Source organism: Oncorhynchus masou, chromosome 5, assembly GCF_036934945.1.
Source record: "Oncorhynchus masou masou isolate Uvic2021 chromosome 5, UVic_Omas_1.1, whole genome shotgun sequence".
Classification (NCBI taxonomy): Eukaryota; Metazoa; Chordata; class Actinopteri; order Salmoniformes; family Salmonidae; genus Oncorhynchus; species Oncorhynchus masou.
In genome coordinates, this window is record NC_088216.1 from 559,983 (window position 1) to 575,592 (window position 15,610).

A 15,610-nucleotide genomic window follows, 5' to 3' on the forward strand; every position below is an offset into this window, starting at 1 on the left:
ACTAAGGTCAGGGCGTGGCAGAAATATCTATTATATCATGTATTACAGTCAACTCTGATTTCAAATGATGAAGAGGACAGAATCAAGACAAGGAAGGATCATTTTGATCTGGAATGTTCTAAAATAAAAAAAGGCAGGAGAACAGGTTGGAATTGATATTGATATTAAACAGGTTGTAATTGATATTGATGGTAGAAGTGGAGATCAGTTGATGAATTGCCTAGCAGGGCTGTGGGACAGTGGAGATTAAGGATAATTCAAATGGAACTCTTAACAGCCATTACCCAGGGATCATCATGAAGAACTAACAGCTATTACCCAGGGATCATCATGAAGAACTAACAGCCATTACCCAGGGATCATCATGAAGAACTAACAGCCATTACCCAGGGATCCTCATGAAGATCTAACAGCCATTACCCAGGGATCCTCATGAAGATCTAACAGCCATTACCCAGGGATCATCATGAAGAACTAACAGCCATTACCCAGGGATCATCATGAAGAACTAACAGCCATTACCCAGGGATCATCATGAAGAACTAACAGCCATTACCCAGGGATCATCATGAAGAACTAACAGCCATTACCCAGGGATCATCATGAAGAACTAACAGCCATTACCCAGGGATCATCATGAAGAACTAACAGCCATTACCCAGGGATCATCATGAAGAACTAACAGCCATTACCCAGGGATCATCATGAAGAACTAACAGCCATTACCCAGGGATCATCATGAAGAACTAACAGCCATTACCCAGGGATCATCATGAAGAACTAACAGCCATTACCCAGGGATCATCATGAAGAACTAACAGCCATTACCCAGGGATCATGAAGAACTAACAGCCATTACCCAGGGATCATCATGTGCAAGTGATGGTTAAGGAGTTCAGTTTCAATATTTTTTTAGGGGGGGTCGAGGTGAGGAGGAGGATTATTTAAGATGCTGTTTAAGATGTTTCTGATGTTTTCGGAAGATGGGCGAGGCCTCTGTTGTCCTAGCTTCAGGGGGAAGCATGTCTCATCATTGGGGTGCCATGACAGAGAAGTGCTTGGACTGGGCAGAGCGGGATCCACACTCCCGTTAGGGTGGGAGGGCCAAGAGACCTGAGGTTGCAGAGCAGAGTGCTCCGGTTGGGGTGTAGGGTTTGAGCATAGCCTGAAAGTAGGGAGGGGCAGTTCCTCTTGCTGCTCTGTAGGCAAGTATTATTACCTGCGCTACTTCCTGTGTGAGGTAAGGTCGTAATCTACGGATGTTGTAGACCACGACCCTGCAGGAGTGAGTCACTGATTTGACGTTTGCAGAGAACGTCAGTGTGTTGTCAAAGGGTCACGCCAACGTTCTTTGCACTCTGGGATGTAGACAGCGTGTCAACCGTGATGGAGAAAGAGCAGCTCTGACTTCTCGAGGTTGAGTTTGAGGTGGCCGACATCCAAGTTTCAGGCACACAGAGATACATGTCTTTATCTGGGTGTCAGAAGGGGGGAAGGAGAAAAGTAGTTGAGTTTCATCCTCATAGCAGTGATAGGAGAGACCATGTGAGGATATGACAGAGCTGAGTGACTTGGTGTATAGACCGAAGAAGAAAGGGCCTAGAACCAAGCCCTGGGGGACACCAGTAGCGAGAGTGCGTAGTGCAGACACAGATCCTCTGAACGTCACCTGGTATGAGTGGCCTGTCAGGTAGGATTCAGGAGTGTTTCAGAGCCTGAGACGCCCAGTCCTGAGAGAATAGAGAGGAGGATCTGATAGAGCCTGAGACACCCAGTCCTGAGAGGATGGGGAGGAGGATCTGATAGAGACTGAGACGCCCAGCCCTAAGAGGACGGAGAGGAGGATCTGATGATTCATAGTGTTGAAAGCAGCAGATAGATCTAGGAGGATGAGAACAGAAAGAGAGAGAGAGAGAGTCAACTGCTTTGGTAGTCTCCAGGACACAGAGATGAGCAGTCTCGGTTGATTGACCCGCCTTGCCGTCTGACTGGTTAGAGTCAAAAAGATCGTTCTCGGAGAGAGGATAACGTAAAAGTTGATCAGTGACAGAACGCTCAAGTGCTTTGGAAAGGAAAGAAAGAAGGGATAGCTGTCTGTAGTTTTTTTAACATCAGATGTCTCAAGTTTTTGGTTTCTTGAGGAGGGGGAGCGACTAGGGCCATTTTGAAGGCAGAGGGGACGCTGCCAGTGGTCAGGGATGAGTTGAGGAGGGAAGTGAGGAATGGGAGAAGGTCTCCAGAGATGGTCAGGAGGAGGGAGGAGAGGAGGGAGGAGGGGACGCAGCCAGTGGTCACGTATGAGTTGAGGAGGGAAGTGAGGAATGGGAGAAGGTCTCCAGAGATGGTCAGGAGGAGGGAGGAGAGGAGGGAGGAGGGGATGCGGCCAGTGGTCAGGGATGAGTTGAGGAGGGAAGTGAGGAATGGGAGAAGGTCTCCAGAGATGGTCAGGAGGAGGGAGGAGGGGACGCAGCCAGTGGTCACGTATGAGTTGAGGAGGGAAGTGAGGAATGGGAGAAGGTCTCCAGAGATGGTCAGGAGGAGGGAGGAGGGGACGCGGCCAGTGGTCAGGGATGAGTTGAGGAGGGAAGGGAGGAGGGGATGCGGCCAGTGGTCAGGGATGAGTTGAGGAGGGAAGTGAGAAGGGAGGAGGGGATGGGGTCAAGCGGGCAGGTTTTTGGGCAGCCAGACCTCACTAGTCGTAGGATTTAATCTGTAGAGAAAGGGGAGAAAGAGGTCAAGGCGTAGGGTAGTTCTGTGTGAGTGAGACCAGTGGACTCAATAGGCTGAGTGGATGAGACCAGTAAACTCAATAGGCTGAGTGGATGAGACCAGTGGACTCAATAGGCTGAGTGGATGAGACCAGTAAACTCAATAGGCTGAGTGGATGAGACCAGTAAACTCAATAGGCTGAGTGGATGAGACCAGTAAACTCAATAGGCTGAGTGGATGAGACCAGTAAACTCAATAGGCTGAGTGGATGAGACCAGTAAACTCAATAGGCTGAGTGGATGAGACCAGTAAACTCAATAGGCTGAGTGGATGAGACCAGTGGACGAGACCAGTAAACTCAATAGGCTGAGTGGATGAGACCAGTGGACTCAATAGGCTGAGTGGATGAAACCAGTGGACTCAATAGGCTGAGTGGATGAGACCAGTAAACTCAATAGGCTGAGTGGATGAGACCAGTGGACTCAATAGTCTGAGTGGATGAGACCAGTAAACTCAATAGGCTGAGTGGATGAGACCAGTGGACTCAATAGGCTGAGTGGATGAGACCAGTAAACTCAATAGGCTGAGTGGATGAGACCAGTAAACTCAATAGGCTGAGTGGATGAGACCAGTGGACTCAATAGGCTGAGTGGATGAGACCAGTAAACTCAATAGGCTGAGTGGATGAGACCAGTGGACTCAATAGGCTGAGTGGATGAGACCAGTAAACTCAATAGGCTGAGTGGATGAGACCAGTAAACTCAATAGGCTGAGTGGATGAGACCAGTAAACTCAATAGGCTGAGTGGATGAGACCAGTAAACTCAATAGGCTGAGTGGATGAGACCAGTAAACTCAATAGGCTGAGTGGATGAGACCAGTAAACTCAATAGGCTGAGTGGATGAGACCAGTGGACTCAATAGTCTGAGTGGATGAGACCTGTAAACTCAATAGGCTGAGTGGATGAGACCAGTAAACTCAATAGGCTGAGTGGATGAGACCAGTAAACTCAATAGGCTGAGTGGATGAGACCAGTAAACTCAATAGGCTGAGTGGATGAGACCAGTAAACTCAATAGGCTGAGTGGATGAGACCAGTGGACGAGACCAGTAAACTCAATAGGCTGAGTGGATGAGACCAGTGGACTCAATAGGCTGAGTGGATGAAACCAGTGGACTCAATAGGCTGAGTGGATGAGACCAGTAAACTCAATAGGCTGAGTGGATGAGACCAGTGGACTCAATAGTCTGAGTGGATGAGACCAGTAAACTCAATAGGCTGAGTGGATGAGACCAGTGGACTCAAGAGGCTGAGTGGATGAGACCAGTAAACTCAATAGGCTGAGTGGATGAGACCAGTAAACTCAATAGGCTGAGTGGATGAGACCAGTGGACTCAATAGGCTGAGTGGATGAGACCAGTAAACTCAATAGGCTGAGTGGATGAGACCAGTGGACTCAATAGGCTGAGTGGATGAGACCAGTAAACTCAATAGGCTGAGTGGATGAGACCAGTAAACTCAATAGGCTGAGTGGATGAGACCAGTAAACTCAATAGGCTGAGTGGATGAGACCAGTAAACTCAATAGGCTGAGTGGATGAGACCAGTAAACTCAATAGGCTGAGTGGATGAGACCAGTAAACTCAATAGGCTGAGTGGATGAGACCAGTAAACTCAATAGGCTGAGTGGATGAGACCAGTGGACTCAATAGTCTGAGTGGATGAGACCAGTAAACTCAATAGGCTGAGTGGATGAGACCAGTAAACTCAATAGGCTGAGTGGATGAGACCAGTAAACTCAATAGGCTGAGTGGATGAGACCAGTAAACTCAATAGGCTGAGTGGATGAGACCAGTAAACTCAATAGGCTGAGTGGATGAGACCAGTGGACGAGACCAGTAAACTCAATAGGCTGAGTGGATGAGACCAGTGGACTCAATAGGCTGAGTGGATGAGACCAGTGGACTCAATAGGCTGAGTGGATGAGACCAGTAAACTCAATAGGCTGAGTGGATGAGACCAGTGGACTCAATAGGCTGAGTGGATGAGACCAGTGGACTCAATAGGCTGAGTGGATGAGACCAGTAAACTCAATAGGCTGAGTGGATGAGACCAGTAAACTCAATAGGCTGAGTGGATGAGACCAGTAAACTCAATAGGCTGAGTGGATGAGACCAGTGGACTCAATAGGCTGAGTGGATGAGACCAGTAAACTCAATAGGCTGAGTGGATGAGACCAGTGGACTCAATAGGCTGAGTGGATGAGACCAGTAAACTCAATAGGCTGAGTGGATGAGACCAGTAAACTCAATAGGCTGAGTGGATGAGACCAGTAAACTCAATAGGCTGAGTGGATGAGACCAGTAAACTCAATAGGCTGAGTGGATGAGACCAGTAAACTCAATAGGCTGAGTGGATGAGACCAGTAAACTCAATAGGCTGAGTGGATGAGACCAGTAAACTCAATAGGCTGAGTGGATGAGACCAGTAAACTCAATAGGCTGAGTGGATGAGACCAGTAAACTCAATAGGCTGAGTGGATGAGACCAGTAAACTCAATAGGCTGAGTGGATGAGACCAGTAAACTCAATAGGCTGAGTGGATGAGACCAGTAAACTCAATAGGCTGAGTGGATGAGACCAGTGGACGAGACCAGTAAACTCAATAGGCTGAGTGGATGAGACCAGTAAACTCAATAGGCTGAGTGGATGAGACCAGTAAACTCAATAGGCTGAGTGGATGAGACCAGTGGACTCAATAGTCTGAGTGGATGAGACCTGTAAACTCAATAGGCTGAGTGGATGAGACCAGTAAACTCAATAGGCTGAGTGGATGAGACCAGTAAACTCAATAGGCTGAGTGGATGAGACCAGTAAACTCAATAGGCTGAGTGGATGAGACCAGTAAACTCAATAGGCTGAGTGGATGAGACCAGTGGACGAGACCAGTAAACTCAATAGGCTGAGTGGATGAGACCAGTGGACTCAATAGGCTGAGTGGATGAAACCAGTGGACTCAATAGGCTGAGTGGATGAGACCAGTAAACTCAATAGGCTGAGTGGATGAGACCAGTGGACTCAATAGTCTGAGTGGATGAGACCAGTAAACTCAATAGGCTGAGTGGATGAGACCAGTGGACTCAAGAGGCTGAGTGGATGAGACCAGTAAACTCAATAGGCTGAGTGGATGAGACCAGTAAACTCAATAGGCTGAGTGGATGAGACCAGTGGACTCAATAGGCTGAGTGGATGAGACCAGTAAACTCAATAGGCTGAGTGGATGAGACCAGTGGACTCAATAGGCTGAGTGGACGAGACCAGTAAACTCAATAGGCTGAGTGGATGAGACCAGTGGACTCAATAGGCTGAGTGGATGAGACCAGTGGACTCAATAGGCTGAGTGGATGAGACCAGTAAACTCAATAGGCTGAGTGGATGAGACCAGTGGACTCAATAGTCTGAGTGGATGAGACCAGTAAACTCAATAGGCTGAGTGGATGAGACCAGTAAACTCAATAGGCTGAGTGGATGAGACCAGTAAACTCAATAGGCTGAGTGGATGAGACCAGTAAACTCAATAGGCTGAGTGGATGAGACCAGTGGACTCAATAGGCTGAGCGGATGAGTAGTGGTTGTCGTCAAAGTGGTTGAGAGAGAGAGTTTGCGGTGGTGCATGACCATCTGGGTACGGCTTGAGTGGTTAGGGGTTGGAGGAACGTGAGACCGAAAAGGAAACAAAGTAGTTCAACAGAATCAATCAATCAACTACCGGCAATCAACAGAATCAATCAATCAACTACCGGCAATCAACAGAATCAATCAATCAACTACCGGCAATCAACAAAATCAATCAATCAACTACCGGCAATCAACAAAATCAATCAACTACCGGCAATCAACAAAATCAATCAATCAACTACCGGCAATCAACAAAATCAATCAATCAACTACCGGCAATCAACAAAAATCAAGCAATCAACTACCGGCAATCAACAGAATCAAGCAATCAACTACTCGGCAATCAACAGAATCAAGCAATCAACTACCGGCAATCAACAGAATCAAGCAATCAACTACCGGGCAATCAACAGAATCAAGCAATCAACTACCGGCAATCAACAAAATCAATCAATCAACTACCGGCAATCAACAAAAATCAAGCAATCAACTACCGGCAATCAACAGAATCAAGCAATCAACTACCGGCAATCAACAGAATCAAGCAATCAACTACCGGCAATCAACAGAATCAAGCAATCAACTACCGGCAATCAACAGAATCAAGCAATCAACTACCGGCAATCAACAGAATCAAGCAATCAACTACCGGCAATCAACAGAATCAAGCAATCAACTACCGGCAATCAACAGAATCAAGCAATCAACTACCGGCAATCAACAGAATCCAAATGTACAGTTGAGACGATGTTGAGACAATCTAGTCCAGAGTAAACAGTTTTATGTTGAGACGGTCTAGTCCGGAGTAAACAGTTTTATAATCTGGAGCTTTAATTTAGGTCTCTCTGTTTAACCAAATACTCTGTCTTTGGCAGGAGAGAGACCAGACTCTCACTCTGACAGCAGGAAGAGTCCTTCAGAGGAACCAGACCCAGAGACGCCCAAACCAGCTAGACGACACCCCTGCTCGCAGTGTAATAAGAGTTTTAAGTGGTTATGGAAGCTGAAAGAGCATGACAGAACACACACAGGAGAAAAGCCTTACCACTGCTCTCAGTGTGGAAAAGGTTTTACCAACTTAGGGAACCTAAAAAAACATAAAATTACACACAGGAGAGAAGCCTTTCCAATGCTCCCAGTGTGGAAAGGGTTTTACACGGTTAGGGAACCTGAAGGACCATAAAAGAGTACACACAGGAGAGAAGCCTTTCCAATGCTCCCAGTGTGGAAATGGTTTTACTCAGTTAGGGAACCTGAAAAGGCATGAGAGAATGCACACAGGAGAGAGAACTTTCCAATGTTCCCAGTGTGGAAAGAGTTTCACACGGTTATGGAGCCTGAAGGAACATAAAATAGTTCACACAGGAGAGAAGCCTTTCCAATGCTCCCAGTGTGGAAAGGGTTTTATTCTGTTAGGGAACTTGAAAAAGCATGAGCGAACACACACAGGAGAGAAGCCTTTCCAATGCTCCCAGTGTGGAAAGAGTTTTACACGGCTAGGGAGCCTGAAAGCTCATGAAAGCGTACACACAGGGGAGACATCTTACCATTGCTCTCTGTGTGAAAAGAAATTTACCAAGTTAAAGAACCTAAAAAAACATATAAAATTACACACAGGCGAGAAACCTTTCCAATGCACCCAATGTGGAAAGAGTTTTACACGGTTAGGAAACCTGAAGGATCATAAAAGAATACACACAGGAGAGAAGCCTTTCCAATGCACCCAATGTGGAAAGAGTTTTACACGGTTAGGGAACCTGAAGGACCATCAAATAATGCACACAGGAGAGAAGCCTTTCCAATGCTCCCAGTGTGGAAGTGGTTTTACTCAGTTAGGGAACTTGAAAAGGCATGAGAGAACTCACACAGGACAGAGAACTTTCCAATGTTCCCAGTGTGGAAAGAGTTTTGCACAGTTAGGGAGCCTGAAAGAACATAAAATAGTTCACACAGGAGAGAAGCCTTTCCAATGCTCCCAGTGTGGAAAGGTTTTTACCCTGTTAGGGAACTTGAAAAAGCATGAGAGAATACACACAGGAGAGAAGCTGTTCCAATGTTCCCAGTGTGGAAATAGTTTTAAAAGTTTAGGGAGCCTGAAGGAGCATGAAAGGACACACACAGGGGAGACATCTTACCATTGCTCTATGTGTGGAAAAGATTTTACCAAGTTAGGGAACCTAAAAAAACATACAAAATTACACACAGGAGAGAAACCTTTCCAATGCTCCCAATGTGGAAAGGGTTTTACACGGTTAGGGAATCTGAAGGACCATAAATTAATACACACAGGCGAGAAGCCTTTCCAATGTTCCCAGTGTGGAAAGGGTTTTACCCAGATAGGGAACCTGAAAAGGCATGAGAGAACCCACACAGTCTTAACAATGACCCCAGGAGTTGGAACCAGTTCAGAAAACAGAACAGAAAACCGCAAAAAATGTGTTTTTATTGAGGAAAAGAAACAGAACCGGGAAAGAAAGTGATCTCTAGCGTACTGGAACAGAAGCATTATTTTAATAGTATGGTAACCGGTTAATAACGTTCTTTTAAAGTAACTGTCCTGTGAAAATCTAACTTTTTAAAGTTAATCCTTTCCGAGCTCATATCCAAATAATGTTGTTGACTCGTCCGATTCTAGTATTTGAGGCCAAAGCATAAATTACAGATGAAAAAAAAAAAATCAAACCTCTTTTTAAAAATGACTATTTCCCAATAGAACATCTCCCTGAGGAGGATGAACTGGCCAATCAACGGTCTTGAGGACAATGAGCTGACCAATCCACGGTCTACTCGTGTTATTTTTTTTGTGACCAGTATACGCCCACACCATTCTATTAGGAAGGCGTTCTTAATGTTTTGTCCACTCTGTGTTCCTCTGCATGATATATTGTTACACCATGTAGGAGCAGTATAGACCTAGTCTGTTCATTATATACATCTACATGATGTATTGTTACACCATGTAGGAGCAGTATAGACCTAGTCTGTTCATTATATATTTGTTAATCTGATCTGTTTGTTTGACTGAATTAATTATATTTATTATTATTATTAATTATATATCAAATTAATAAGATGTTGCCTTAAATGCAGATGTGTAGGAGATGTTTGTTTTAAATCATTAAAAATCTGCACTAATCAATCAATCACTTGCTTCTCTTTATATGTCTCAATATAATATTGTTATCTAATGAATTAAATGAATGAAAAATAAACTGTTTTTGTTGTCAACGTCCGTGTCAGTAGCATCAGTTAAACCTTACACACAGACACACACACAGACACACACGCACACACACACACACACAGACACACACAGACACAGACAAGTGCCTGATAGGCTATCTCTGATAAGCAGGAAAGTGCTAAGAATATATATATATATATATTAATTTGTTAATGATTAATATATGTAGCCGGATAACGTTCATTTACTGGCCACCTCTGAAACTCACTTAGATATTTCCTTTGATACAGCAGGAGCAATACAGGGATATAACATCTACAGAAAAGACAGGAATGCCAATGGGGGAGGTGTTGCTGTTTACAATGGGGGAGGTGTTGCTGTTTACAATGGGGGAGGTGTTGCTGTTTACAATGGGGGAGGTGTTGCTGTTTACAATGGGAGAGGTGTTGCTGTATACAATGGGGGAGGTGTTGCTGTTTACAATGGGGGAGGTGTTGCTGTTTACAATGGGGGAGGTGTTGCTGTATACAATGAGGGAGGTGTTGCTGTTTACAATGGGGGAGGTGTTGCTGTTTACAATGGGAGAGGTGTTGCTGTTTACAATGGGGGAGGTGTTGCTGTTTACAATGGGGGAGGTGTTGCTGTTTACAATGGGGGAGGTGTTGCTGTTTACAATGGGGGAGGTGTTGCTGTTTACAATGGGGGAGGTGTTGCTGTATACAATGGGGGAGGTGTTGCTGTATACAATGGGGGAGGTGTTGCTGTATGTTCAGAGCCATATTCCTGCTTAGAGAAGATCTCACATTAAATACTGTTGAAGTAATATGACTAGAGTTTAATCTGTTTAGAGAAGATCTCACATTAAATACTGTTGAATTGCTGCTGTTGCAAGTTCACCTGCCTCATTTAACCTGTTGAAACTCTAGGGGCGCAATTCCATTTTTGGATGAAAAACGTTCCCGTTTTAACTTCTTGGAACTCTAGGGGCGCAATTTCATTTTTGGATGAAAAACGTTCCCGTTTTAAACAAGATATTTTGTCACAAAAAGATGCTCGACTATGCATATAATTGCTACTGTTCGAAAGAAAACACTCTGACGTGTCCAGAAATACAAAGATCTTCTCTGTGCGTGCCCTTTAACGTGAGCTTCAGGCAAAACCAAGATGAGATGGCATCCAGGAAATGACAAGGATTTTTGAGGCTCTGTTTGTCATGATCTCCTTATATGGCTGTGAACGCAAGAGGAATGAATCAACCCTCTCTGTCGTTTCCCCAAGGTGTCTGCAGCATTGTGACGTATTTGTAGGCAGATCATTGGAAGATTGACCATAAGAGACCACATTTACCACGTGTCCGCCCGGTGTCCTGCGCCGAAATTGGTGCGCAAAAGTCACCTGCCAGTATTTTTCCAAGGAATACAGAGAGGAAAGCAAGCTTCCACGAACTGCATGTCAATGAAGAGATATGTGAAAAAACACCTTGAGGACTGATTCCAAACAACGTTTGCCATGTTTCGGTCGATATTATGTAGTTAATCCGGAAAAAGTTTTACGTTGTAGGTGACTGCATTTTCGGTTCGTTTCAGTAGCCAGGCGCAATGTAGAAAACGGAACGATTTCTCCTACACACAGACGCTTTCAGGAAACACTGCGCATTTGGCATGTGACTGAGAGTCTCCTCATTGAAAACATCAGAAGCTCTTCAAAGGTAAATGATTTTATTTATTTGGTTATCTGGCTTTTGTGAAAATGTTGCGTGCTACATGCTACACAAAATGCTATGCTAGCTTTGCATACTCTTACACAAATTAGTCCATTTCTATGGTTCAAAAGCATATTTTGAAAATCTGAGATGACAGTGTTGTTAAGAAAAGGCTAAGCTTGAGAGCAAACGCATTATTTTAATTTTATTTGCGATTTTCAGAAATCGTTAACGTTGCGTTATGCTAATGAGCCCGAGGCTTTAGTCACGATCCCGGATCCGGGATGGGGAGTTTCAAGAGGTTATTAAACAAGATATTTTGTCACAAAAAGATGCTCGACTATGCATATAATTGGTAGCTTTGGAAAGAAAACACTCTGACGTTTCCAGAACTGCAAAGATATTTTATGTGCGTGCCCTAGAACGTGAGCTTCAGGCAAAACCAAGATGAGACGGCATCCAGGAAATGAGCAGGATTTTTGAGGCTCTGTTTTCCATTGTCTCCTTATATGGCTGTGAATGCGAGAGGAGTAAGTCTGCCCTTTCTGTCGTTTCCCCAAGGTGTCTGCAGCATTGTGACGTATTTGTAGGCATATCATTGGAAGATTGACCATAAGAGACCACATTTACCAGGTGTCCGCCCGGTGTCCTGCGCCGAAATTGGTGCGCAAAAGTCAGCTGCAAGTATTTTTCCATGGAATTTATAGAAGAATGCAGGCTTCCACGAACGATATATCAATGAAGAGATATGTGAAAAAACACCTTGAGGATTGATTCCAAACAACGTTTGCCATGTTTCGGTCGATATTATGGAGTTAATTTGGAAAAAGTTTGACGTTGTAGGTGACTGAATTTTCGGTTCGTTTCGGTAGCCAAATGTGATGTACAAAACGGAGCGATTTCTCCTACACACAGACGCTTTCAGGAAAAACTGCGCATTTGGTATGTAACTGAGAGTCTCCTCACTGAAAACATCCGAAGCTCTTCAAAGGTAAATGATTTTATTTATTTGGTTATCTGGTTTTTGTGAAAATGTTGCGTGCTAAATGCTACTCAAAATGCTAAGCTAGCTTAGCATACTCTTACACAAATGAGTCAATTGCTATGGTTCAAAAGCATATTTTGAAAATCTGAGATGACAGTGTTGTTAAGAAAAGGCTAAGCTTGAGAGCAGGCGCATTATTTTCATTTTATTTGCGATTTTCAGAAATCGTTAACGTTACATTATGCTAATGAGCTTCAGGCTATAACTGTATACAGGTTTTTTTCATAGCCAAACGTGAACAAAACGGAGCGATTTGTCCTACACAAATAATATTTTTTTGAAAAACTGCACATTTGCTTTGTAACTGAGAGTCTCCTCATTGAAAACATCCGAAGCTCTTCAAAGGTAAATGATTTTATTTATTTGGTTATCTGGTTTTTGTGAAAATGTTGCGTGCTAAATGCTACTCAAAATGCTAAGCTAGCTTAGCATACTCTTACACAAATTAGTGAATTGCTATGGTTCAAAAGCATATTTTGAAAATCTGAGATGACAGTGTTGTTAAGAAAAGGCTAAGCTTGAGAGTAGGCGCATTATTTTCATTTTATTTGCGATTTTCAGAAATCGCTAACGTTGCATTATGCTAATGAGCCTGAGGCTTTAGTCACGATCCCGGATCCGGGATGGGGAGTTTCAAGAAGATAAAGCCTCTTTTGCTAAAGGTCTATATGGGATATATATGGATATATATAGAAATGTATACATATATATACAGCTATAGGCCACCAAGTGCTAAAGGTCTATATGGATATATAGATATATATATACGGCTATAGTCCACCAAGTGCTAAAGGTCTATATGGGATATATAGATATATATATACGAATATAGGCCACCAAGTGCTAAAGGTCTATATGGGATATTGTTAGTGGAATTCTAAATTCCTCTGTATTGTTTCCCAATCAGAATGAAATACTCTGTCAATGCATTTAAGGGTTTGTAAGACCCTATATATATTTTATAAGAATGGACAGAGCCCCGGTCTTAAAAGTCAGGTAACAGCGTTTAATTCAAGAGCGTACTGGTATATACACATTTTTCCACAGGTTATAAACTGAAAATGACGTCAGCGTTTTCTAAATGTTCTATCTCTTCATGACACCGGTAGAAAGGCCCTATAGTTCTCGAGCCTTCCCTCCTCGCCTGTAGCCAAGGTCAGTCAGTCAGTGTAGATAGCATTCTAGACAGTCTAGAGACAGTCCGTCCCTGCCATCTGGAGATAGTTCATCCATTTCTACCAAGGCACTGTTCTAAACTCCTGACTATATTATATACAATTGGGAATGGGAGCAAGAGAGAAAATTCATATGTACAGTACATAATAGCATTTGGACTAGTCAGTCCTGATTGAAATGTATACATAATTAGTCATCATTGATAAAAATTCCCTTAACAGATATATAGATATATATACGGCTATAGGCCACTGAATGCTAAAGGTCTATATGGGATATATAGATATACAGTGGGGCAAAAAAAGTATTTAGTCAGCCACCAATTGTGCAAGTTCTCCAACTTAAAAAGATGAGAGAGGCCTGTAATTTTCATCATAGGTACACTTCAACTATGACTGACAAAATGAGAAAAAACTAATCCAGAAAATCACATTGTAGGATTTTTAATGAATTTATTTGCAAATTATGGTGGAAAATAAGTATTTGGTCACCTACAAACAAGCAAGATTGCTGGCTCACACAGACCTGTAACTTCTTCTTTAAGAGGCTCCTCTGTCCTCCACTCATTACCTGTATTCATGGCACCTGTTTGAACTTGTTATCAGTATAAAAGACACCACAACCTCAAACAGTCACACTCCAAACTCCACTATGGCCAAGACCAAAGAGCTGTCAAAGGACACCAGAAACAAAATTGTAGACCTGCACCAGGCTGGGAAGACTGAATCTGCAATAGGTAAGCAGCTTGGTTTGAAGAAATCAACTGTGGAAGCAATTATTAGGAAATGGAAGACATACAAGACCACTGATAATCTCCCTTGATCTAGGGCTCCTCGCAAGATCTCACCCCGTGGGGTCAAAATGATCACAAGAACGGTGAGCAAAAATCCCAGAACCACACGGGGGGACCTAGTGAATGACCTGCAGAGAGCTGGGACCAAAGTAACAAAGCCTACCACCAGTAACACACTACGCCGCCAGGGACTCAAATCCTGCAGTGCCAGACGTGTCCCCCTGCTTAAACCAGTACATGTCCAGGCCCGTCTGAAGTTTGCTAGAGAGCATTTGGATGATCCAGAAGAAGATTGGGAGAATGTCATATGTTCAGATGAAACCAAAATATAACTTTTTGGTAAAAACGCAACTCGTCGTGTTTGAAGGACAAAGAATGCTGAGTTGCATCCAAAGAACACCATACCTACTGTGAAGCATGGGGGTGGAAACATCAAGCTTTGGGGCTGTTTTTCTTCAAAGGCACCAGGACGACTGATCCGTGTAAAGGAAAGAATGAATGGAGCCATGTATCGTGAGATTTGAGTGAAAACCTCCTTCCATCAGCAAGGGCATTGAAGATGAAACGTGGCTGGGTCTTTCAGCATGACAATGATCCCAAACACACCACCCGGGCAATGAAGGAGTGGCTTCGTAAGAAGCATTTCAAGGTCCTGGAGTGGCCTAGCCAGTCTCCAGATCTCAACCCCATAGAACATCTTTGGAGGGAGTTGAAAGTCTGTGTTGCCCAGTAACAGCCCCAAAACATATTTGCTCTAGAGGAGATCTGCATGGAGGAATGGGCCAAAATACCAGCAACAGTGTGTGAAAACCTTGTGAAGACTTACAGAAAACGTTTGACCTCTGTCATTGCCAACAAAGGGTATAAAAAAATAAACTTTTGTTATTGACCAAATACTTATTTTCCACCATAATTTGCAAATAAATTCGTTAGAAATCCTACAATGTGATTTTCTGGATTTTTTTTTCTCATTTGGTCTGTCATAGTTGAAGTGTACCTATGATGAAAATTTAAGGCCTCTCTCATCTTTTTAAGTGGGAGAACTTGCACAATTGGTGGCTGACTAAATACTTTTTTGACCCACTGTATATATACTCCTGCGTTGTCCTGGCTCTGCGTTTAGGTCGTTGTCCTGTTGGAAGGTGAACCTTCGCCTCCAGTCTGAGGTCCTGAGTTCTCTGGAGCAGGTTTTCATCAAGGATCTCTCTGTACTTTGCTTCGTTCATCTTTCCCTCGATCCTGACTAGTATCCCAGTCCCTGCCGCTGAAAAACATCCCAACAGCATGATGCTGCCACCACCATGCTTCACCGTAGGGATGGTGCC

At 43.7% G+C, this 15,610-nt stretch overlaps 1 protein-coding gene across 1 annotated transcript; it reads left to right on the forward strand.

The window, feature by feature from the left end:
- Window positions 1-7,559: 7,559 nt before the first annotated feature.
- Window positions 7,560-9,101, forward strand: LOC135530495 (gastrula zinc finger protein XlCGF57.1-like). The gene has a single exon (XM_064958810.1). The coding sequence runs from the start codon at window positions 7,657-7,659 to the stop codon at window positions 8,863-8,865; it is 1,209 nt and encodes a 402-aa protein (XP_064814882.1). The 5' UTR covers window positions 7,560-7,656; the 3' UTR covers window positions 8,866-9,101.
- Window positions 9,102-15,610: the final 6,509 nt, after the last annotated feature.

What these genes read in the sequence shown, in the direction of transcription:
- LOC135530495 (XM_064958810.1), top strand. Translation starts at nt 7,657, where the DNA reads ATGCACACAGGAGAGAGAACTTTCCAATGTTCCCAGTGTGGAAAGAGT.